Below are 22,494 nucleotides of genomic sequence, written 5' to 3' on the forward strand. Positions count from 1 at the left end.
TAATATGTGTCCCATTGGCATGGGAAAATTGACCAAAGTTTCATTTTTGAGATTAGATTACAGGCTCCCTCGTGAACACCACAGTTTTCAATATTCAGTTGGATGGGTTGCATGTGAAAGCAATAAAGAGCAAACTTAAACACACCCAAATCATTCAGCACAAAAAAAAACTGCATGGAAACTCATGCTCAGTTGAAGACTGACACCAAAATGATTTAAAGGATTCTGGAAGATCAACCATGTTTGGAGTCAGACAAAGAGATCTACAGTATAGCCCTCACCATGAAGACAGTTCTAGAATTAGAATTCACCTTGATAAAAGAAATGTAAAAAAGGAAAGCAAGGCAATTGCCTCTCAAAATAATTTTAGATTTAAGATTCGGATTTCGATTTTATTGTCATGTGTACTCAAGTACAGGAGTACGGTGAAAAGTGTATAATGTCAACACACATGGGGTCATCTGAGGCACAAAGTTATCTAGATACAAAAAAAACTTAGGTAAAAGAAACAAAGTTTTAAAAGTTAAGCAATTTCTTCTTAGAATAAGTAGAAACAAAAAGAAATAAGGTAATATATAACATTAAAGTCCTTAATGTAAGCTAGGAAAGGAATACATGAAAAGATGGTTCTTGTAAGAGGAAATGTCCATTGAAGGGAGAAGGCAAGGTATAACTGCGATGGGAGATTTTTAATTGTTCTCAAAGCTAAATATTGATTCCTTTTTGAATTTAAAGAAAATAATGTTTTGTCAGTAGCTTTTTTTTTCAGCCCTTTGTTACAGCAATAGATTTGAAACATGAAAGCTTGACATGTCATTCTTTCAACAGTGAGCTGAAAGCTCGAATTTCTCGTTAAAGTTTATCAGTCTCGACAGAGATTGTAACAAAATGTACAATTGTGGACTGATAGTGGAACTGTAACATAATTACATTCAGTTGAAGATAATGTACAAGAAAATTGCTGAGAACTTTAGTCAGATTTTCTAATATGCCTTCTGGAACATTTCATTCCATCAAAGTACCCAGTCTGGTCATTTCTAAACACAATGAATAGGTATTGCAGTCACCTCTCACTGTTAGAAAGCAATAAAAGAGATAATTTTACATTGAATGAAGAGAAACAGGCCCATATGGTCTCTTTCTGAATTTATATTCCACGCACGCCTCCTTCCATCCATTCCATTTTCAATGTTACGTGGTTGTCTGACCAGTTTTTAAAAGGGTTCTTTTCTCCATGCTGACGAGCTCCAGTTTCTTGTTTCTTTTCTTTTATAATTCCGACCTTTCAGATTAACGATTATATGAACAGTGTCCTGTGAATTGTTCCCGGGATAATTTCAAGCATCTTGTTTCCAGCCCGCTCAAGATACTGAGTAAATAAATTTTCTTGCCCTATCTTCAAAGATAAACTTAATTAAGCAAGATTATCTGTTGATTACAAAATTACAAATTAAAATTGTGTACATCAGTACTTAATGAATTTGAATAAGTACAGTTAGAGTTAATCAGCCAATCATAAATGGAAAGTCACTTAAGTTACATGTACAATTCAGTGCATCATTTATAAATCTATCGAATGAATGCTGAATGTTAGAGGAACAACTGGAATCTTACAATATTTCTATTGACAATGTTACTTTAGAATTTAGCACCTAGATATCTAAGTAGTGAAAATTAATTTGATTTCATAACATATTGCCCGATTTCCCCTTTGTCTAGTCAAGTGCCCTGGTCCATAACTTTATTTATTTTATGAGCGAATATAGTTTCATTTCTCTATTTGTAGGTCACATGGCTGTAGTTTCATACGTACAGCCACGTGAATATGCTGCATTTTGGGTTAGACTAACAGCAGACATTGCTGATGTGGGTAAAACAAAACCTCTGCTTTGTCATCATAAACATGCCCTCTCCGAGTTGGTTTTGAAATAACACAGGTTCAATTCCTGTAAATTAGCCACATCACAAGTGAAGTCTAAGGTAAGCTGCTGAATGAACACTGAAAAGCAAGTTAATTCAAACCAAGCTTTCAATCACAGGAGTTCCAAAATAATGAATTTCGCCCTTTAAGGTGAAAGCCATAAAATGTTTTAAATGCTGACCTCATAAAGAATCGTATATCTAACAAACATCTTTCAGTAGCATTAAAAGCCATTAACTCTGGAGTTAAATATGTTGAACATTTAAAGTTTAATGATATTGCATTTCTTCATTTGTGTGGGATAAAAAAGACTTGAGGGAAGTGTATCAGACAATCCTCACCCCTTCCAGATTTAGGTGAGACACATTGATGGTGTCTTACCCTTGATGGAGACATTGGGAATGAAGACATAAAAAGTTGAGTAGACTTTTTTTTGGTGAAACATCAGGATCACAATCAACACCAATACCCTATGTGTAATAGAAGTTTGAGTAAATTTATTTGCATGGGGTCAGTGTGATCCCCCAGCACTGTCATCCAATTAGCTGGAGGGGACTCGAGAAGCATTGAAAAGGTCAAGAAAGGGCTGCACATCTCAAGGCACAATGGCAGCATGCATGATGGCAGGATTGTGTGCCTTGGTAGCAAACTCTCAGAACTGATAGGAGAGGAGGAAGATGGACAATGGTAGAGGAAAGAAAAGCTGACATTCTATGGATATGGTGCTTGATGCCATGGTGGAAATAGAAGGTTGTGGAAGCAGGAGCAGATTACCTTTTTCACCAAATAGGCATGTTTGGAGGTCACAAAGTAGATAAACAGTTGGAGCATAGTGCAGACGACGCAGACAAACTTGCAAGAGGTGGTTCAATGACGACTTCAGAGGCAGCAGCTTCAGTCATGTGAAGGTTTCAGCCGACAGCAATCATATTCTTATCTCTGCAATCTTCTCCAATGCTCAAATTCTGTGAAGCATTGTATCTGCAACCACATGAAAGAGTGTCTGTCCAATTGCCACCTGGATCCCATAGCTCTGCAGCAAGCAACAATGATCTCCTTTTGTTTGCTGACCTCTACTGACACCTGACATGTTTTGCTTATATCCTAAACAAAGGCAGAACTCATTTGGAGTTCTCGCTCGATAAAATCTTGGGAAAAATATTATGCAAAGACCTTCATGGCTGAACAGGACATTCAAAGGAATCCAAACGCTCACTTGACTAGCTGGAAGACACTGAGATAGCAGAGACTGAGAAGGATGATGAGACTTGGCAACCTCTTCAAGCTGCCTCAAGGCCACAGTCCCTCCCAACAGCCTGGCCGACAAAAGCCATGATACTGACTCTGAAACCAGTGACCAAGGCTCCCCCTGGACATGTGCAAGTGCCATAGTCTTTGGAGAGGACCTCATCAATCCCACAACCCAGAGAATCATGCGTCAGAGCCTAGAAACAAGTAAGCTGCCTATAACTCTAATGCAGTCATTAGATTTAACTTACAAAGGGGACGTTGAAGTAATCTTCGTGACACAAAATGATTCATTTTGACACAGCTTTTAATATACTTGAGGGATGGTAACCCTTTATTTAAAAGCATTATGTCCTGGGAAGTGTCATGGTAGTTTGAATACACATTGACCATGACCAGGGTAAAGTTTAAGTGGTCCATGGAACAACAGGATTCTCAATGCAGAACAGACAACATTATGTCCTGAAGATTTCTCACAAGGAAGAACTTCATTTGCAGAAAAATGGCTGAGAAAAGGATGGCATAAGTTCAATTATGGTGTCATACTGCCCTTGGTTAAAGTGTGATTTGATGAGGGAGTTAAGGGCTTCTCTGGCATGCAGGTCCAGACAAATGCTGAAGGTTCATTGTGTGTCAGTCCATTCTCGTTTCCTCCTCCAACAGGCATTGGCTCCTTTTTGACTCCTCTTCATAAAGCAGCAGCTTGTGCAGGATGCAGCATATTGTGGCTGTGCACAACAAACTTAATCAGACCATACTTTGTGCACCCTCTTTGTGGTGAAGGCACCTGAACCATAGTTCATGGCAAGCCATGCTGTTAAGAAGGTATCTGTTGAAATTCTCTGTGCCTCTCTTATTGACTGGTGTCAACAGTGAGGTCTTCAGTGGATTGTTACCAAGGAGTCTTTCACGGATCATAATTGGAGATGTGCAAGCTTGTTATATCTGAGATAGCTGAATGGAAAATGCATGATGATAATGCCATGAGAACTTTGCGCATACATGCTGAGTCCTCTTGTGGTGATTGTGCCCTGGGTGCAATGCGAATAAATCAATATCTTTGTTTCACTTCATTTTTGATAAATTGGAAAGAAAGAGTAAATTCATTCATTGAGCAGACTGTGGGTGCCTTAATAGAGGTTTGGCAAAATAAATGCATTTCAATCTAACCTGGTGAATGCAGAGACAATTTGACAAGCTAACAATTGTATCACATCACTCACTTTGACCTAACTGTGTACACTTTGTGAATGCTAATGACTATAAAACCCTGACAATCTGTAATGTGCATATCTACAAACTGTTCAATGTTACCATCAATAAATTATGAGAATAATGAATATCATGAAACATTTAATAATCGTAGGACGCATGTTTTAAGCTAACAGTCAAGGATTTTAAACATTAAAATTTATTATTTATTTCAAGGTTCATTATCAATCAAGCCAAAACATTTTCTGGGAAGAGTGAACATAATATTATATATTTTATGTTGAGTTTGGGAATAGTGTATCAAGCTAATATTGTAAAGTTAAGCAAAGCTTTTTACATGATGAACATAGGCACTGTCATTTGGGTAGGTAATGTCACTGAGCAGTCACAAAGATGGGCTCTCTCCCCAGGGAACTCACTGGAAGGTCACCAGGTTTCACCCTTGTCTCCCTGCCGATTGGCAGGTTCACCCAATATAGGCAAACTGCTGCAGATGCAGGAAACTATCTTGAAGTGGCCACCAATGTGACTCTATTAGTGCCCAGGCAGGCATCTCAGCAGCCAATTCTACCATTACCAGCAATGCAGGATGGGGTAGAAAGATGTCAGACTGTCCTCCTGATGTCTTCCCACACCATGCTTCACCTTCCCACTTCTCAGTCTCACCCCAGAGAGCCCAGAAAATTCAGCCCATGATTTATTCCTTTCTTAAAACTAAAGCTAGACCATTTTGTGGTGAAATTGGGAAGATTTATTCACACATTGAATATATAACACATAACTGGAACTCATTCCCTCAAAAGATGGTGAGTTGGAGGAATCAGACAATATTTTAAGGCAAAGATCAACAAAATGACAGGGAGAAAAGAAGGGTGAATTGAAATACATGAAATACTTCAGCTGTCTACATGAACATTATCTACTTTGTTTTTGGGTTCATATTGTGATTGGAGAAGCAAATGGGTTCTATTACATGAAACAGGAGAACAAACAAACACTGAAGGAAGAGGCACTGAGCATGAGTAATAGGTATGCTGAAACCTAACTGAAGTCTTAAACCTTGGAAAATTGACATAAGTTATGATCAAGTTACATTTAGTGGTGGGATGTCTCTTCATGCATTATACAAAAAAAAGGTGGTTCCTCTCGCATCAATAAACTATTGCTCAAGTACCACAGCACTTTAAATGTTCATAAAAGTATAATTTTTATTTTATGACAAAAAGCTTCCCACAAACTGAATGTCATTGCAATTTGATATTATGGAAAATGCTGTTTTGAAATTGTGTATTATATCAATCTTATCACACAAATATAAACATATCCAAAAATCTGATAATGTCACCAGTGACAGATAGTACTTCTACCTGGTTCCAATGAAATTCCATTAAACTATTTCCAGCACAGGATTACTGTTTATTTTAACACAACCGGGTTAGTGACAAAAAACAGTCGATGCTCTAAATTATGAAAAACTCAGCATTTTGATTTTATGTTGTACACGGCATTCTATATTCTCTCCAATAGATGAACAAATATGATGTTATTTCAACAAAAGAAGAATACTGCAGATGCCAAGAGTCTGAAATGGAAGAAAATGATCTTACTGCTCAGGCTGTCTGTGAGAATAATATCTTGCACATTGCCTGAAAAAGTGTCAGGAAAGCCAGGCCCATTTCTAGATGGCCATTTAAAGAGATATCAATGGTCCTTCCTCCCAATTGAGGATTCTGGGATATGTTTGCCTCTCTGCTTGGAACCTCCAGTCAAAGGCTGATGGTTTTATCACATGAAATGTGAAAAGTTTGCGACTAGTACTGGCATAGCAGCCCTCAGATTTTCAGTCTCCAGGGAGAATTCGGGGAAAGGTTGTCTCTCTATGGATGCTGGGTGTGGTGGGCACAGAGACATCATGCCCTTGTGGGTCAGAACTAAAGCCACACTCGACCCCATGCTCTCAATGATGCACAAGTTGGGTCAGATCAAGGGAATCCCCTTGTGTCACAGCCCACCACATGTCAGGCAGGCTTGCCTGGAGCTGGTAAAACAGCAGATGAAGTGGCAAGGGGTCACCCAGGGGCCATCTGTTCCACAAATGCCACCTTTTTGTTTCCACACAAGTCAGGTATCAATCTTGTTTTTAGGCATGCAGCATAGAAACAGGCCCTTCAGTCCAACTTATCCATGTTGAGCATGTTTCTTAAACTGAGCCGCAGGTTGTTCTGCTATAATGTGCATTTGTCAGTGTGAATTAGCTATAATGCGTCTGACAAATTGTGGAGGTTCTTTGGATGACACCAACTTTCTACTGAATGGGTATAGCGATCTTTTACAGAGTGATTTTCTATAGAACAAGGTTTCAGAGGAACACAACTGTCACATCATAGCAGAATGACCTGTCGTCTCAGTTGCCTGCATTTGGCCAGTATCTCTCTAAACCTTTCTTATCCATGTACCTGTCCAAATGTCTTTTAAATGTTGTAATTGTACTTGCCTCTACCACTTCGTCTGGCAGCTCATTCCATATACGCATCACCCTCTGTGTGGAAAAGCTCTCCCTCAGGTCCCTTTTAAATCTTGCCCCTCTCACCTCTACCTTTGGACTTCCCTCTCCTGGGTAAATGACCTTGGCTTTACATTATTTATTCTCTTGTGATTTTACAAACATCTATAAGACACTCCTCAGCCTTCTGTACTCGAGGGAAAAAAGTCCCAGCCAATCCAGCTCTCCTTTCAACTCAAACCCTCCAGTCTCAGTAATATACTTCTCAATTTTTTTGCACTCTTTCTAGTTTAATAACATCCTTTCTGTAGCCGGCTGACCATGAATTGTGCACTATACTCCAAATGTGATCTGATGAATGCATTGTAACATGATGTCCCGATTCCTGTCCTGATGAAAGCAGGTACACCAAATGTTTTCTTCACCACCTGTGACACCACTTTCAAGGAACTATCTACCTGCACCCCAGGTCTCTTTGTTCCACAAGTCTTCAGGGCCCGACCATTAACTGTGTGAGTCCTGATGGCACCTCAGTTAAAAATTTCAATTTTGATAGGGGTGGCATGGTAGCTCAGGGGTTAGTACTGCTGTCTCACAGCGCCAGGGTCCCAAGTTCGATTCCAGCCTTGGGCGACTATCTGTGTGGAGTTTGCACATTCTCCCCACATCTGCGTGGGTTTCCTCTGGGAACTCCAGTTTCCTCCCACATTCCAAAGATGTGCAGGTCAGATGAACTGGCCATGCTAAATTGTCCATAGTTGCCAGGTGCATTAAACAGAGGGGGGTGGGTTACTCTTCGGAGGGTTGGTGTGGACTTGTTGGGCCGAAGGGCCTGTTTCCACACTGTAGGGAATCTAATCTAAAAAGTCTCTCACCTTCCTTACACCTGGCTTATCTAAATAAGCAAAAAGTATATTTAAATGTATAAACTTAGAATATTGCTTGACACAAAAACTTACAATTTCAGATATCAATTAATGAATTTCAGGAGAAAGGTTAGGGAGAAAATTTCCAACACCTTTTGCTTTTGATTGTTGAGTTTTATGAATGAAAACGTCATAGAAAAAGTCCAATTATTGTTCTTGCACCAGAACTGAGTAAGTGCTATCCCTCCATTGGTTCCTCGTGACCTTTCATTTTGTTTCAAAGATTTATTTATGTCTTTCATACAAAGCATTATGGATTCCACTTCCATGTTACCTCCTGACAGGGCATTCCACAGCTCACAAAATATGAACATTTTCACCACAGCAGGAGGCCATTCACTTCATTGTGCTTCAGCTGACTATTTCTTCGGGCAATCAAAATCAATGTCACAGCCTGCTCCATCTTCGCAGACTTTCATCTACTCTGCTGCAAATATTTATTGATTTATTTTCTCTTTTTAAAGATTAAATGGCCTCTGCATTAACTGTACCCTACTTCAAAGAATTTCATGTTCCTTACAACCGAATGCGCAAGATCAAGAAGTCTCTTATCATTGAGATTTCGGCTGACGGTTGCTAAAACAGCCATGGATTGTCAACTATTGAGTCTCCTATGATGATGCAGATGTACACTTTGTTATGACCTCCAGGGCATTCGTTAATCTCATGGGTCTTTAGACGTGCTTCAGTCTACACTCAGTTTAGGGGTATCATCACCCTCACAGTTTGCCACACGCTGAGAAGATTTCTATATTCTCTGTCTTTCCCTCAGAAACCCTGAGCTGCAGATCACTCGACTTGTGGGACTTATATCCCCACACGGTTAGCCAAGGCCCAGGGAACATCCTGTAGTTTCCATATAGCACAGGAATGACCAGACAACAGTCTTATCATTTAACTTAAAATTCAATCAAATAATGGAGTTTATGTATATGTATATATTATGCATGTAGATCATATTGTTATTTAATGCAATTAAGAGCCCTTTAAGTTGATTACCTAAATTAAATCACTTTGATTCCATTTCTAGATCTAAATAATTCCCCATTATTTATATATTCGCTCTGGTCCCTTGATTCAAAAGGCACTAAGCACTTCCATTCCTCTGGATCAAATTCCCATCCTCTATTACTTCCCATCACATCTCAGGAAACCTCTTCCATATCCCATGGTATTGACAACCTTCTTGAAATAGGGTCCTCAATACTTGAACTGCAGCCTAACAATGATTTGCACTGGTTTACATTACCTTTCTACTCCACATTCCTGCTGACAACCTACAGTAGCTTTACAGCTTCATCAGCTTGTCCTACTTTTAAAGATTAATGCATCTGAACCTCAATGACTCTCAGCTTTTATGATTTTAACATTTAATCTATACACCCTGTCCTGTTAATTCCTTCAAAAATATTGCAACTCATATTTACACCTACTAAATCTCCACCTGGCATCGAGATGAGTAATTTCCAACTCTGTAAAATGCTCATGAATTTGCATGCTGTTGCAGTTAATCACACTATTTTTGGGTCACATGCATCTCCTGATAAACTTCCTATTGACAATTCACGTGCACAACACCCACTACATTTTCTCTGTCGGAAAACATCACCACTTCCTGAAAAGTATATTACTATGTGTGTTAGAAATTACTTACTCTTTACAACCTCATGAAAAGTTGATGCTTAATTATCCACTGTCCCTTCTTGGTAGTAACTATTCAGTTTTATTCAATAATCTAGCCTGAGAACCTTGTTTGCTGACTAGTTAACTCTAGTTACCTGTTCTTTTTTTCTCTTCCCTCCCTGGTACCCCTCTCCCTAAAGGTCTTCTGGCACAACTTTGATGCTAAAACATTTACAAGCTATATAACAGCCAACTCAAATTTTAAAAAAATCAGAATGTGCTTTATTAAATGTTGTTATATCCAAATTTAAATGCTTCATCTATGAAGATAAAGTAATAATTGTAAGCTGAAGAATTGATGTATTTTTCGCATATAAAACATAACTTCAGCGCATATCATAAAATATTGAAGCCAAAAGTGCACTCACATCAGTTGCCCAAGAATGTAACCCCAATTATCTGCCAAAAAACTCCAGATTGTAGAAATTGGCAGGTAGTTTTTGATTTCTGTTCTATGGTGTTAATTGTCAATACTAAGTTGTTACTTGCATTTTCTTTATTTTAAGTCTGCTACCCTTATGCTTCAGTAACATTCTTTCATACCAAAATTCAATGTCCAACCCCTTAGTGTCATGATTGACCTTATTCTAGCCAGTCTCTGAACCTGTTCGCAGTTTGTAAAAGATTAACTTAATCAACAAATTTGAAGTACGTGTGCCAAATATTTTTATGATACACATACTCAGGTTTATAGGGAGTGGAATAATGGACAATAGAGATGCTCCAAGATATAAAAAATTCAAATGATATTTGTACACATGTCCATAATGTGGAATAGATGAAAGATAAGAATCATGGAAGATTATAGTACAGAACTAGACAATAGACAATAGGTGCAGGAGTAGGCCATTTTGCCCTTCGAGCCAGCACCACCATTCATTATGATCATGGCCGATCATCGTCAATCAGTATCCTGTTCTTACCTTATCCCCATAACCCTTGATTCTGCTATCCTTAAGAGCTCTATCCAACTCTTTCTTGAAAGTATCCAGAGACTTGGCCTCCACAGCCTTCTGGGGCAGAGCATTCCATACACCCACCACTCTCTGGGTGAAGAAGCTTCTCCTCAACTCTGTTCCAAGTGGCCTACCCCTTATTTTTAAACTGTGTCCTCTGGTTCGGGACTCACCCATCAGCGGAAACATGCTTCCTGCCTCCAGAGTGTCCAATCCTTTAGTAATCTTATACGTCTCAATCAGATCCCCTCTCAGCATCGCTCCAATCTTTCAGCGGAAGATAGTCCCGCCATTCTGGGAATTGACCTCATGAACCTACACTCCACTCTCTCAATAACCAGAATGCCTTTCCTCAAATTTGGAGACCAAAACTGCGCACTATATTCCAGGTGCAGTAGACTACTGACCCAGAACATTTGTATCAGGGTTTTGCCATGTGAACCAACTAGTCTCATCATACTCTCCTGCTTACTCTCCACTGCCTTTCAAATCTGTTTTTTAAGACAGATGCATGATTTTCTTTTCAAAACAGTTTACGCTTCAGCAATGGTCAATACACATTTTTGGCATAAAAAGTTTGGTCTAGCATCTTGTATACTTTTCACTACTGTTATACATGCTTGTTCTTTTCTTACCATATTGCAAGTTTTGAGAAGAATCTTTCTCCAATCAATCTTAACAACATTTATCCTGGCATTTCTTAATACTCTTTGTTCTAATAAAAAAACTTGAGAGTTTAAATCTTCATCTTTGAGAACTTCCCAATGAATCTATCCCATTTCATACTAATTTATTTTACATTTTATTTTGAAACAACATTTCAACTTCAATAATGTCATGTGCAATTGCAGGATTACTTTTGTTGGCTTTAGTTTGTTCTGCCTCAGGGGAAACAAAAGAATTGCTTTTGCTTTCTTTTTGGCCTCATACACTTGCATTGGGCTTTAATATTAACACAGTCCCCATGGAGATAGGCAATGTAAAATGCTCAAACTTGCTAAAAAACTTCAAATGAAAGAAACAAAAGAACAAGACTTCATTTTAAAAAATATCTTCCATAGCAATTATCTTAGAATCAACATAAATTAACACGCAAATTGTCTTCAGTAGAAACTGCAATTCATATTTAAATAGCCAATACAACAAATATAGATTTTTCCATTTTGTTCAGTAGTCCCTTCAGCAGAAGGCATTTTTTTTTCCCGTTACACAGTCCCTAAAAGACTCCATTCTTCCTGGTAGAGTTTTCATTTGACTCAGAATTCCTACAGCAGGGAAGCCATTCGTCCATTGAGTTCACACTGACCCTCTGAGGAGCACTCACCCAGACCCATCCCCCGACCCTATCCCTGTAACCTTACATTTCCTATGGCAAATCCACCTAGCCTGCACACCCATGGACATGATGGGTAATTTGGCATGACCAATCCACCTAACCTGCACATTTTGGGACTGTGGGAGGAAACGAGAGCACACAAAGGAAACCCACACATGCAACAGGGAGAATGTACAAATTCCACACAGCCCGTCGCCCAAGGGTGTAATTGAACATAGACCCCCAGCACTGTGTGGCAGTTTTTTTTAACCACTGAGCCACCGTGCTGCCTGAGTTTCTTGCATCACGCAGGAGTTAAACACAAAAGACCCATCTCACAGCAGGTTTATCACACCTCAGGTTCTGTGGACCCAAGGACCATAAGAAAGGATGCCCTAATATATTATGCATAGCAATGTTTCCAGAATCACTCTCTTCTAGTTTTCTTTTCCAGCTAGTCCACCACTCTGCACCATTGCTTTCATACACTCAGCTCTGACATCACCATTGAAACACCCTTCTGCTGAAAAATCCCAGATTTTGTTTTGATGCTCTATGTATGTCATGACCACTAGCTATAATTTAACAATGCAACTTGATGTTTTTCTTACCCCATTCAGCTTCCACTTCCTAAGAAAACTTAGCCAAAGTCTAATTTCTTGGAAATCTGACGTCAAAATCAGAAATTCCAATAAACAATCGACTTCCAGAAAGCTGGTGCTGGTTCCGACTTCAGTCAGACACTATCTGAAAGATCACTGGCTTTAGACCACAGTCAGCTCAGACAAAAGCTTGTAAAACGCACGTTTCCTCACAACAGTCTTACGTACCTGAAAATCAGGCCACACTGTCCCTCCACTCAAGTTAATATCTTACTCAGACTGAACTAACACCACAGAGGCCTGTATCCCATCACCAAGTAATATTTTATTTACATGTGCATAGTCTATGACATGGGTCCAGCTCCCTCAGAGCCAGGTCTCAGAGTAAACAGACCCCTGACACTCCTGTTTATACCTGTCAGCCAGGGCTCCTTGACTGGACCAATCAAGAGCCTCAATCATGGAACTCATTCTGTAAGGTCCACATGGCTGAACTTGCCCCAATCATTACATCCCTCCTCCTCTAAGCCTGTGGACATAGGCTGGTCCTCTCTCTGGTAGTTTCTTGGGGCGTTTTTGCAATAGGTCCAGTTCCTCAGATTCATCCTCAGATATGTGCTACGTGTACCAGCCTCTTGTGCCTTGAGTGGCTTGGAAGAAATTTTTCTTCTTCATCGAGGCTGCAACATCCACCATACCCATCTCAGCCTCAGAGGTTTCTTCAACACTAGATAGAGGGGGAAGAATCCACAGATTCAGACAGCCTTTCTGGCTCTTCTGAGGGGCCGGACACATTTTACACCTGCCCCATTTGTGAGCTTGCAGCTTTCACATGGTCCACATGCCTCTTTAGGACCACCACCCCTACCCAAACGTTTTAGCCCATCAGATCTAACCTCGTGTCAACCGCGCCTCTTACCTATGCAGGGCCGTTTCTGTGGTTTCAGCACCAAACTCCATTCCCTAAAGTAAACTGTCTCTCTTGTTTAGTGGAGTCTTGTGACTCTGCACTGGCATTCTTGATGCCATTTCACACTCAACCCCAGATCCAGGAAGGCCAGATTACCTTGCTGTGAAATCTTCTCCTAGTTAGCAACTCTGCTGGGGCTATCCCTGTAGTTGCACAATGGGTGGTCCAATAATCAAATTGGAACTGGGACAATTTGGTATTGGGCGAAACTGCAGGCTGTTTCTTCAAGTCTGCCTTCAATGTTTGCACTGCACTTTCCACCAAACCACTGGTCAATGAATAGTACGGAGCTATCCTTGCACGCTGAATGCCATTCAACTTTATGAAATAAACAAACTCCCTGCTGGTAATTGATGGATGGCCTGTTGTCTGTGACCAACAATTCCAGGAGCACATTCGTGTGCAACCCTGCATTATAGAAAAATCCCACTTTAGAAACATTTAAAATGCTGGTGATGCAATCGCATAACAGCTAACACACATTTTAAACGTTTGCGCTGTAGAAACGACGTCTCCAAATCGTCTATCACATTACAGTGAGTTTGAGTTAACAAACTATGTGTTTTAGCAGAACGACATATATTGCAAAATATACTTACAGTTTTCCACCATCATCCCAGTGTTTGACTAATGAACTATACACATATCTAACCACTTTGAGTAGACATCCACAAGGACAAAGAATGGTGAGCCCATGAAAGGACTTGCATAGTCAATGTATAATCGATGCAGGGTTTACCCAGCCATTCCCATGAACATGAGGGATCTGCTGGTGGTAACCTTTATCCTTGCTGGCACGACGGGCACTGTCCCACAATATAACTGTGTCTAAATGCAATCCTTGCCCCAGGCATAATGTCTCACCGACATCTTCATTTTGGACTCCTCTGGAATACCCTGGTGGAGTTTAGACAGTTTGCGAGTTTGCTCACTGAGCTGTTGATTTGTTCTCAGATGTTTCGTCACCATGTTCGTTAATATAATCAGTGAGCCTCTGTTGAAGGTCTGTTTTATCCCATTTGCTATTTATCTGTCTTGGTCTGTTGTGGTGGGTGATATCACTTCCTATTCTTTTTCTCAGAAGTTGGTAAGTATGTTCCAAATAAATATGCTTGTTAATGGAGCTCTGATTTGAACACCAGGCCTCTAGGAATTACCATGCATGTCTTTGTTTAGCCTGTCCCAGGATGGATGTATTGTCCCAGTCAAACCGGTGTCCTTCTTCATCTGTATGAATGGATACTAGTGAGAGTTGGTCATGTCTTTTGGTGGCTTGTTGGTGCTCAAGTATCCTGCTGCCTAGTTTTCTGCCCGTCTGTCCAATATAATGTTTGTTGCAGTCCTTGCAGAGTATATTGTATATGAGGCTCGTTCTGCTGGCTGTTGGTACGGCGTCCCTTAAATTCATCAGGAGCTGATTCAGTGTGGTGGCAGGTTTGTGGGCTATGTTGGCTAGGGGCCGGAGTAGTCTGGTCATCATCTCCAAGGTGACTTTAATGTAACAGCAGGGTGGCTCGGGTTTCTGGGCATGTTGTGTCACACAACACACCCAGAAAATTCACCATCAAATGTCCAGACCAAGGATTCCCCTGTTCTCAACATGCTGAGTAAAACCAGTCGCATCTCAGAATTGGAGAAGACTTGGTGTCATAATATTCCTTAGCTAAATCTGGAAACGCTTGAAAGGTTTTTGTACCTGGTGCTTTAGACTCCGAATAACTGAAAAAGCTGATGGTTCGCAAACTGTCAGGAGAATTACTCATTGCTTTCCATCTGTGCCAATGTCAGTTGCCTGGAAAAAAAATGCACTTTTTCCACATACTGGGCTCAGTCTTCAATAGCAGAATCAGATGAGTCAAATGTCTCAAATAACGGCATGATTGATTGAGTTTTTTGAAGAAGTAACAAAGAAGATTGATGAGGGCAGAGCGGTAGATGTGATCTATATGGACTTCAGGAAGGCATTGGACAAGGTCCCCCAGAAGAGACTGATTAGCAAGGTTAGATCTCATGGAATACAGGGAGAACTAGCCATTTGGATACAGACCTGGCTCAAAGGTAGAAGACAGAGGGTGATAATGGAGGGTTGTTTTTCAGACTGGAGGCCTGTGACCAATGGAGTGCCACAAGGATCGGTGCTGGGTCCTCTACTTTTTGTCATTTCCATAAATGATTTGGATGTGAACATAAGAGTACAGTTAGTAAGTTTGCAGATGACATGAAAATTGGAGGTGTAGTGGACAGCAAAGAGGGTTACCTCAGATTACAACAGGATCTGGACTAGATGGGACAATGGGCTGAGAAGTGGCAGATGGAGTATAATTCAGATAAATGTGAGGTGCTGCATTTTGGGAAAGCAAATCTTAACAGGACTTATACACTTAATGGTAAGGTCCTCAGGAGTGTTGTTGAACAAAAGAGACCTTGGAGTGCAGGTTCCTAGCTCCTTGAAAGTGGAGTCGCAGGTAGACAGGATAGTGAAGAAGGTGTTTGGTATGCTTTCCTTTATTGGTCAGAGTATTGAGTACAGGAGTTGGGAGGTCATGTTGTGGCTGTACAGGACATTGGTTAGGCCACTGTTGGAATATTGTGTGCAATTGTGTGGTCTCCTTCCTATTGGAAAGATGTTGTGAAACTTGAAAGGGTTCAGAAAAGATTTACACGTATATGTTGCCAGGTATGGAGGATTTCAGCTATAGGGAGAGGCTGAATAGGCTGGGGCTGTTTTCCATGGAGTGTCAGAGGCTGAGGGCTGACATTATAGAGGTTTACAAAATTATGAGAGGCATGGATAGGGTAAATAGACAAAGTCTATTCCCTGGGGTGGGAGAGTGCAGAAGGAGAGGGCAGAGGTTTAGGGTGAGAGGGGAAAGATATAAAAGAGACCTAAGGGGCAACTTTTTGACAAAGAGGGTGGTACGTGTATGGAATGAGCTGCCAGAGGAAGTGGTGGAGGCTGATACAATTGCAACATTTAAAAGGTATTTGGATGGGTATATGAATAGGAATGGTTTGGAGGGATATGGGCCAGGTGCTGGCAGGTGGGACTAGATTGAGTTGGGATATCTGGTCGGCATGGACAGGTTGGACCGAAGGGTCTGTTTCCATGCTGTACATCTCTATGACTCTATGATGTCAGAAATGTTTATCCCAACTCAAAGACAAATGCTACAAGTGAATTTCTTCAGAAACATATTTCTTTCTCTCGTCTCCACAGAGAGGCAATAGCTCCACCAAGATTGATATCCCATCACAGAGTCACCCTTTATTTACATGTACATAGTGCTTGACACTGATCAGGCTCCCTCAGAGCCAGTTCTCAAGAGTGAATCGAGCCTCTGACACTCCTATTTATATCTGCTAGCCAGGTTTCTTTCATTGGGTCAAATTAACAGTCCCAATCAGAGAACTCCTATTCTATGAAGTCAACCTGGCTGACATTGTTACAATAACAACACACACCATAGGGAGTGGTGAGAACAGGAAATGTCCTGGCCAAGAAATAATTTCCCATGAAGTTAATGAACCTGAAGTGTCAGATCCATGTTAGTGCCCAGGAATTGGGTTCAATGTAGGGAGAAAGTTCATTTGATTTGTGAAAATCTAAAGATTGACGTGAAAACCAGGGTCAGGTAGAGTGTGACATTTTTCATTGTTGACATGGCCACTCTGCTTCATGATTTATCTCCTGGCTTTCTGAGAAGGTATCCCCTCTATTCAGCAAAGCAAGCAGAGTCCATTAACTGGAGTTGTTCAACACCACAAACTGGGTGCTTAACTTACCTCCTGCCCAATATGGGCACATGAACCTTAATTGGATGTGCAATTTCATGATATATTTGATTGCTGGGGTTCCTGCCTTGCTTTGAAAATTCAACCCCCTGTCAGAACTGATTTTACATTCCTAAACTTTGCATTCTGCCACCTAGCCATTTTCCTGCCAAATTCTTTTTAGTCACTATCTTTACAAAAGAACATGACTTGGATTTCAACATATTTCAACATACAAAATTATTCATTGATTTCCTCATGGAATTTTGCTCAGGTTCAAAGGTTTATACAAATTTCCAGTAGCGATTAAATAAATAGGCCAATGTATGCTTAAATCTGTTAAACTGATCATCTGCTCAGCACATGGGGTAAAAGATATTACTATTAACAGTTGCAATATATATTTAAGCATTTTCAATGAATCATAAACACATATTTAGCTATATGACAGTGAAGAAAGCAATACTATTAGATGGCAAATACATATATATGTGTAAAATTCTGTTTTGTAAATGATGAATTTATTTCAGAAATAAGTGATATTGAGGAAGCAACAATGGTAAGTGAATAAATATTCTGAAATAGATTAAGACAGACAGAGGGGTATTCATCTTAATCGTACATCCTTGAGTCTGAGATTTTGGAAGGTAGTCTTGGTAAAAAGCTTGCTCTTTAAAGAATCAACAGAAAATGAATAATTTAATCTTGTGATTGAGCTAAGTGGTATGGATCCAGTAAAGTAATGCACTTTCATCTTATCTCTTTCTCAAGCTCTCTTCAACATCACATTGCTGACATCTTTACAATAGTGATCATCAGTGAAGGCTTTAAGTTTTCAGTGTTTGTTGAATCATCTTCTTTAAGTTTATTCCCTCAGAACTTGTATGAAAGTCATAAATTCCATTGAAGAATCTCATTGGTATCATTTTTTTTGCTCATTGTTAGTCAGTATTTTGCATAGGAACAGACAGTTGAGCAAATGTCAGTTTCACTATTTTATTGTAATATGATAGCATTTTCAGCACATTCAGAATGTCACCATTTTAAAAGAATCAACAGTTAGAAACAGTAAACTGAAGAATAAGACAGACACAGCATATCTGCCACATCTTAAGCCATTAAACAATCATATTGATTAACTATTTGAATAAGTGGTGTTCATTGTGCTGACACACAGTATCTGATGCAACTTCCAGAAAGTTCTAATATGGTATTTATGAGGGATACAACATCTGGCTGCAAATCAGACAAAGGTAAGCCAAAGTGCACATCTTTAAAAGTTGCATTTGGGATATTCCATCGTTTAAATAATCCCGATAGTTCAAACAACTAATGAAACAATTGTCCTCTCATAATGTGTGAAAAAAAGCACATGCATTTTTGTGAAATAAATCATCACAACAGTAATTTTTCCTGTATTTGAACCTGATCTGAGCTTTATTAAATTGCTCCCTCACTTTGCTTATTCCCATTTTGCAGCAGTTTTGTTCCCAGTTTACATAATGCTTTTATTTCAGACAATATCCCAAAACATTATATTTACTGTTGAATTTGCTTCCTAAACCATGATTGATTTTGATTAACAGATGTCTGGTGAATTTTCTCTCGTCTCAGTATGACCAAACAATGCACTTCAGTTGCAAGCAAAGTAACAAAACATCTGGCAGCATATGGCTTGTGTATAATTCAGATCTCAGTAGCTCTCCCTGTATAAATTAATTACAGTCACCTAACCTACCATTTCCTTTCAGAAAAAAGGAATCAGTGTTTCCATTCATTTTCATTTGGCCCACAAAATGTATTTAAAGTTTAGAAACAAAACCAGAATGATGCCAATTAATAAAACTTGGTTAGTTTGCTTGTGCATATACAAGATGATGTGAACAAGGTACATGTCCATCAGAAGGAAAGGGGCAAATTATTGCGATCCAGACACACCAATACAGCGCATCTCTTCTATTCATGGCACTCACATTCCATCATGGTGCGCATGGACTGTTCATCTCTTAAATTTTGGATTTGTACACAGGTTGCTTTTGTTCTCTCAAAATATACTGTCAGTGACTGACATTTGCATTGTAATTTTGAAGTTTGAAGGTTGTTTGAAATGAAATTCTGGGAAAACTGAAGAGTTGCTTTGGAGTGAAATGCATCTTTTCCTGCTATATTCTTGGAAAACAGGTGACAAGATAATCTGGCAGTCAAAGTGAAAATGTGAACATGGGATTCTTGTGATTCAAAGCAGTCTCCAATTGGTGGCTCCTTCCAGGTGAAACCAGACCTGTTAAGGTTACAAGTTCCGTCGCAGTCTGAGAAAATACTTAGCTCAAAATACAATGAACTTGAGAAATTTCAAGTCCTTGTTGGAATGCTACTTACCTCTTTTCCTTTTGATATTTGGGGGGAGTAACTAAGCTTTCATTAAATGATCTTCCAAGCCACTACCATATTCTTTTTGGTAGCATCATTCAAAAAGGAACAAGGTAATACATGCTTTTCATACCACAGCGTCTGATCACAGTGGTATTTGAAGACTAAAGATCATTGGCACTGTATTAGAACCTTTGCTCTTCAATGCATGACTTTTCATGAATGTGTCATGAGTAGATTGTATTTTCAACATTCACCAATTCAAAAAGCAAAATCCCCTTTGTGCTCAAAGGCATGAAAAACATAGGACCTCTGTATAAACAATAGTTTCTCCCGAATTGCTTTTTGAATGACTTTAAACTCATTATTGCAGCAGCACAACATGTATCTTCACCAATGATTTTAAGAATAGTACTTACCCTCATAGACTGCTCTAAAGCCTTGGGCACTCACTGCATAATCACTGAGAAGCCACAGAGTGAGAACAGAACTTGAACTCACAATCGGAGGAGGAAGCTGAAATCCGGTCAACCTACAAAAAAAGATGAAAAGAAAATTAAACATTAAAAAAAAGCATGGGGATTAAAATTGTAATACTTCACTTTTCAAAATAGATCAGTATCTGATCATAAAGGAAATCAAACAGAAAGCTGCATAATTTAAATTAGAATTTGAGTTCTTTCAATTTAAGTTTGAAGAAACACAAGCTAACATCGGCTCAGTCTTGGTATCCATGAAAGATTCCCAAGAAAAATACTCCATTAATGTTGTAACAAATCAGTACCTGTTTAAACTAGACACATGTGTTTGATTGCTAAACTGATCATTTTTTGCACCCATTTTACATCAGAAATACATACAAAAACATGTAAAATCATATCCCCTAGAACTGATCAACATTTAAATCAAAATTTATTTCAAAATCTAAACTGCTGAGAGTGTTCCTTTATTTGAAATTTCCAGCTGTGGCCATTCATGGAAGTATTGACATGAAATTGTGCATAATGGGGGGATCCAAGATGGCGGCGACCCAGCAAGTCTGAGTCTATAGTGCTCTTCCCAAGACTTGGGTAAAGTGGGTCACCCACCCCCATCACACTCACCAAATCATTCATAATAGCTGTTTAATTTAATTAGTTGCTTAGTATTACATTTAAACAGTCTAATATTTAGTAAAAATGACCAATGGGAAGGGAGCCCGCAGCTCTCAGCAAGCAGGAACCCCTCCCCCACCCTCTCCAGCTGCAACAGAGGCGTCCACAGCCGCCCCGGGGGACTTACTACAGTGACAAGCCTTGTGGAGATGATCTCCAAGCTGGATACGAAGATCGGCGCTTTTATTGAGGAGTCCCAAAATCGATGGGACTCACTCTCGGCCGCGCTGCAGAGGCACGACCGAGACATTAAGGAGATCGAGCGCTGAGTCGGAGCGGCGGAGTTAAAGGCCGCGACCTCCGAAACTACAGCACAATCGAGGTTGTCGAAAAAATATTCATTTGCTGGGCCTTCCCGAACGGGAAGAGGAAGGCCAGCTTACAGCGTTCCTCGGGAAGTGGCTGCCACAGCTTTTAAATCTGGCAGCTGGATCAGGCCAGGTAAGGGTAGAATGGGCCTACTGGGTCGCAATACGCGGGCCCGGCTCGAACCAGCGCCCACGCCCGGTCCTGTTCCGGCTGCAGAGCTACAAGGAGAGGCAGATACTCCTAGAAGCCTCTATAAATCTTGGAAAAGACCCCCAAGCTATGATCTATAAAGGATCCAAGATCATGTTATTCCAGGACTTTTCCCCAGCTCTGGTCCGAAAGAGGAAGGCATTCGACAAGGCGAAGAAGCATTTAAGGGACTTAAATATTCAGTACTCCTTACGCTACCCAGCGACGCTATGCTTTAACCATGAAGGATCCGTGTATAACTTCGGATCGCCAGAAAAGGCTAAGGAATTCTTGGACTCTCTTAGATAAACTGTAAGACATAATGGATGTTGGTTTGCCTTTCCTCCCGCTTTGGTTTATATCCCCCTTTTTTTTTCTTACTTTACTGATTAATATTATCATGGGGGGTGGGAAGAGGGATTTGATTTTCTCCCCCCCTTGGGGTTGTTTTCTTTTATTATTTTATGTATATATGTGGGATGTATGTATATGTATGTGTGTGTATATATATATATATATATATATATATAAGCTGGGGGTTTGGTTAATGTTGGTGGGGGGAGGTGGTCACCTTATTCAATTTTACCTCTGTCTTTAGGAGCGGGGTTGTTTCTCCCTTGTTATTTTGTATTAGTATATTTAATTATTATTTGTTGAGGTTGTAATTTTATAGTTAAATGTTTTTATATGGTATTAATATTACCAAATATATCCAGGTGTTGGTATGGGTGGGGGTAGGGTGCTCACTGTTAACTCTAGCTTTGTATTATATCTGAATTCTCCTCATTTTATTGGGGAGTGCCTGGGTCAAGGGTGGGGCATTGGTTGGGAGAGGATATGATGGACTTTTGGAGAGGAAGTGACACCCCCTGGGAACAAGGGGGAAAATCTCCACTTAGATACGTTTTATATTTTTTAAATTTAGAAATAGTTTTTTATTGTATTGGTGTGAGTGTATTAGAGAGGCTTTATTTTTGTAAATTTTATATGCTCTATGCTCGGGATGTTCTGGATAGGGTTCCCCCTCCTGAGGGGTCTCGGATTTGCCCAGATGATTATGGTTGATCAGTCGGTTAAGTGGTGCACCTGGAATGTCAAGGGGAGTAATTCGCCAGTCAAAAGGAAGAAAATATTATCAAATCTTAAGAAGGAAAGAGTTGATATAGCTCTCCTACCGGAGACACACCTGTCGGATAAAAAACACTTGAAATTACGACAGGGTGGGTTTGATCAGGCCTTTTTTTCTTCTTTTAGCTCAAAAAGCAGGGGAGTTGATATTCTTGTTCGGAAGAATTTCCCTTTCAAAATCCTAAAGCAGATAAAAGACGAATCTGGACGATATATTTTGATTAAAGCCCTCATAAA

At 39.9% G+C, this 22,494-nt stretch overlaps 1 protein-coding gene across 1 annotated transcript in view; it reads right to left on the bottom strand.

Annotated features, from left to right (window-relative positions):
• csmd1a (CUB and Sushi multiple domains 1a) overlaps positions 1–22,494 on the bottom strand; it is a 734,676-nt gene that overhangs the window by 439,484 nt on the left and 272,698 nt on the right. Inside the window, exon 3 of the mRNA XM_087976899.1 lies at positions 19,897–20,009. Coding sequence (XP_087833025.1) covers positions 19,897–20,009 — 113 coding nt within the window. The remainder of the gene's footprint in view (positions 1–19,896; positions 20,010–22,494) is intronic.

The sequence above is a fragment of the Chiloscyllium plagiosum genome, unplaced genomic scaffold (genome assembly GCF_037043375.1).
Source record: "Chiloscyllium plagiosum isolate Xiang-an unplaced genomic scaffold, Cpla_swu_hap1 HiC_scaffold_30, whole genome shotgun sequence".
NCBI lineage: Eukaryota > Metazoa > Chordata > Chondrichthyes > Orectolobiformes > Hemiscylliidae > Chiloscyllium > Chiloscyllium plagiosum.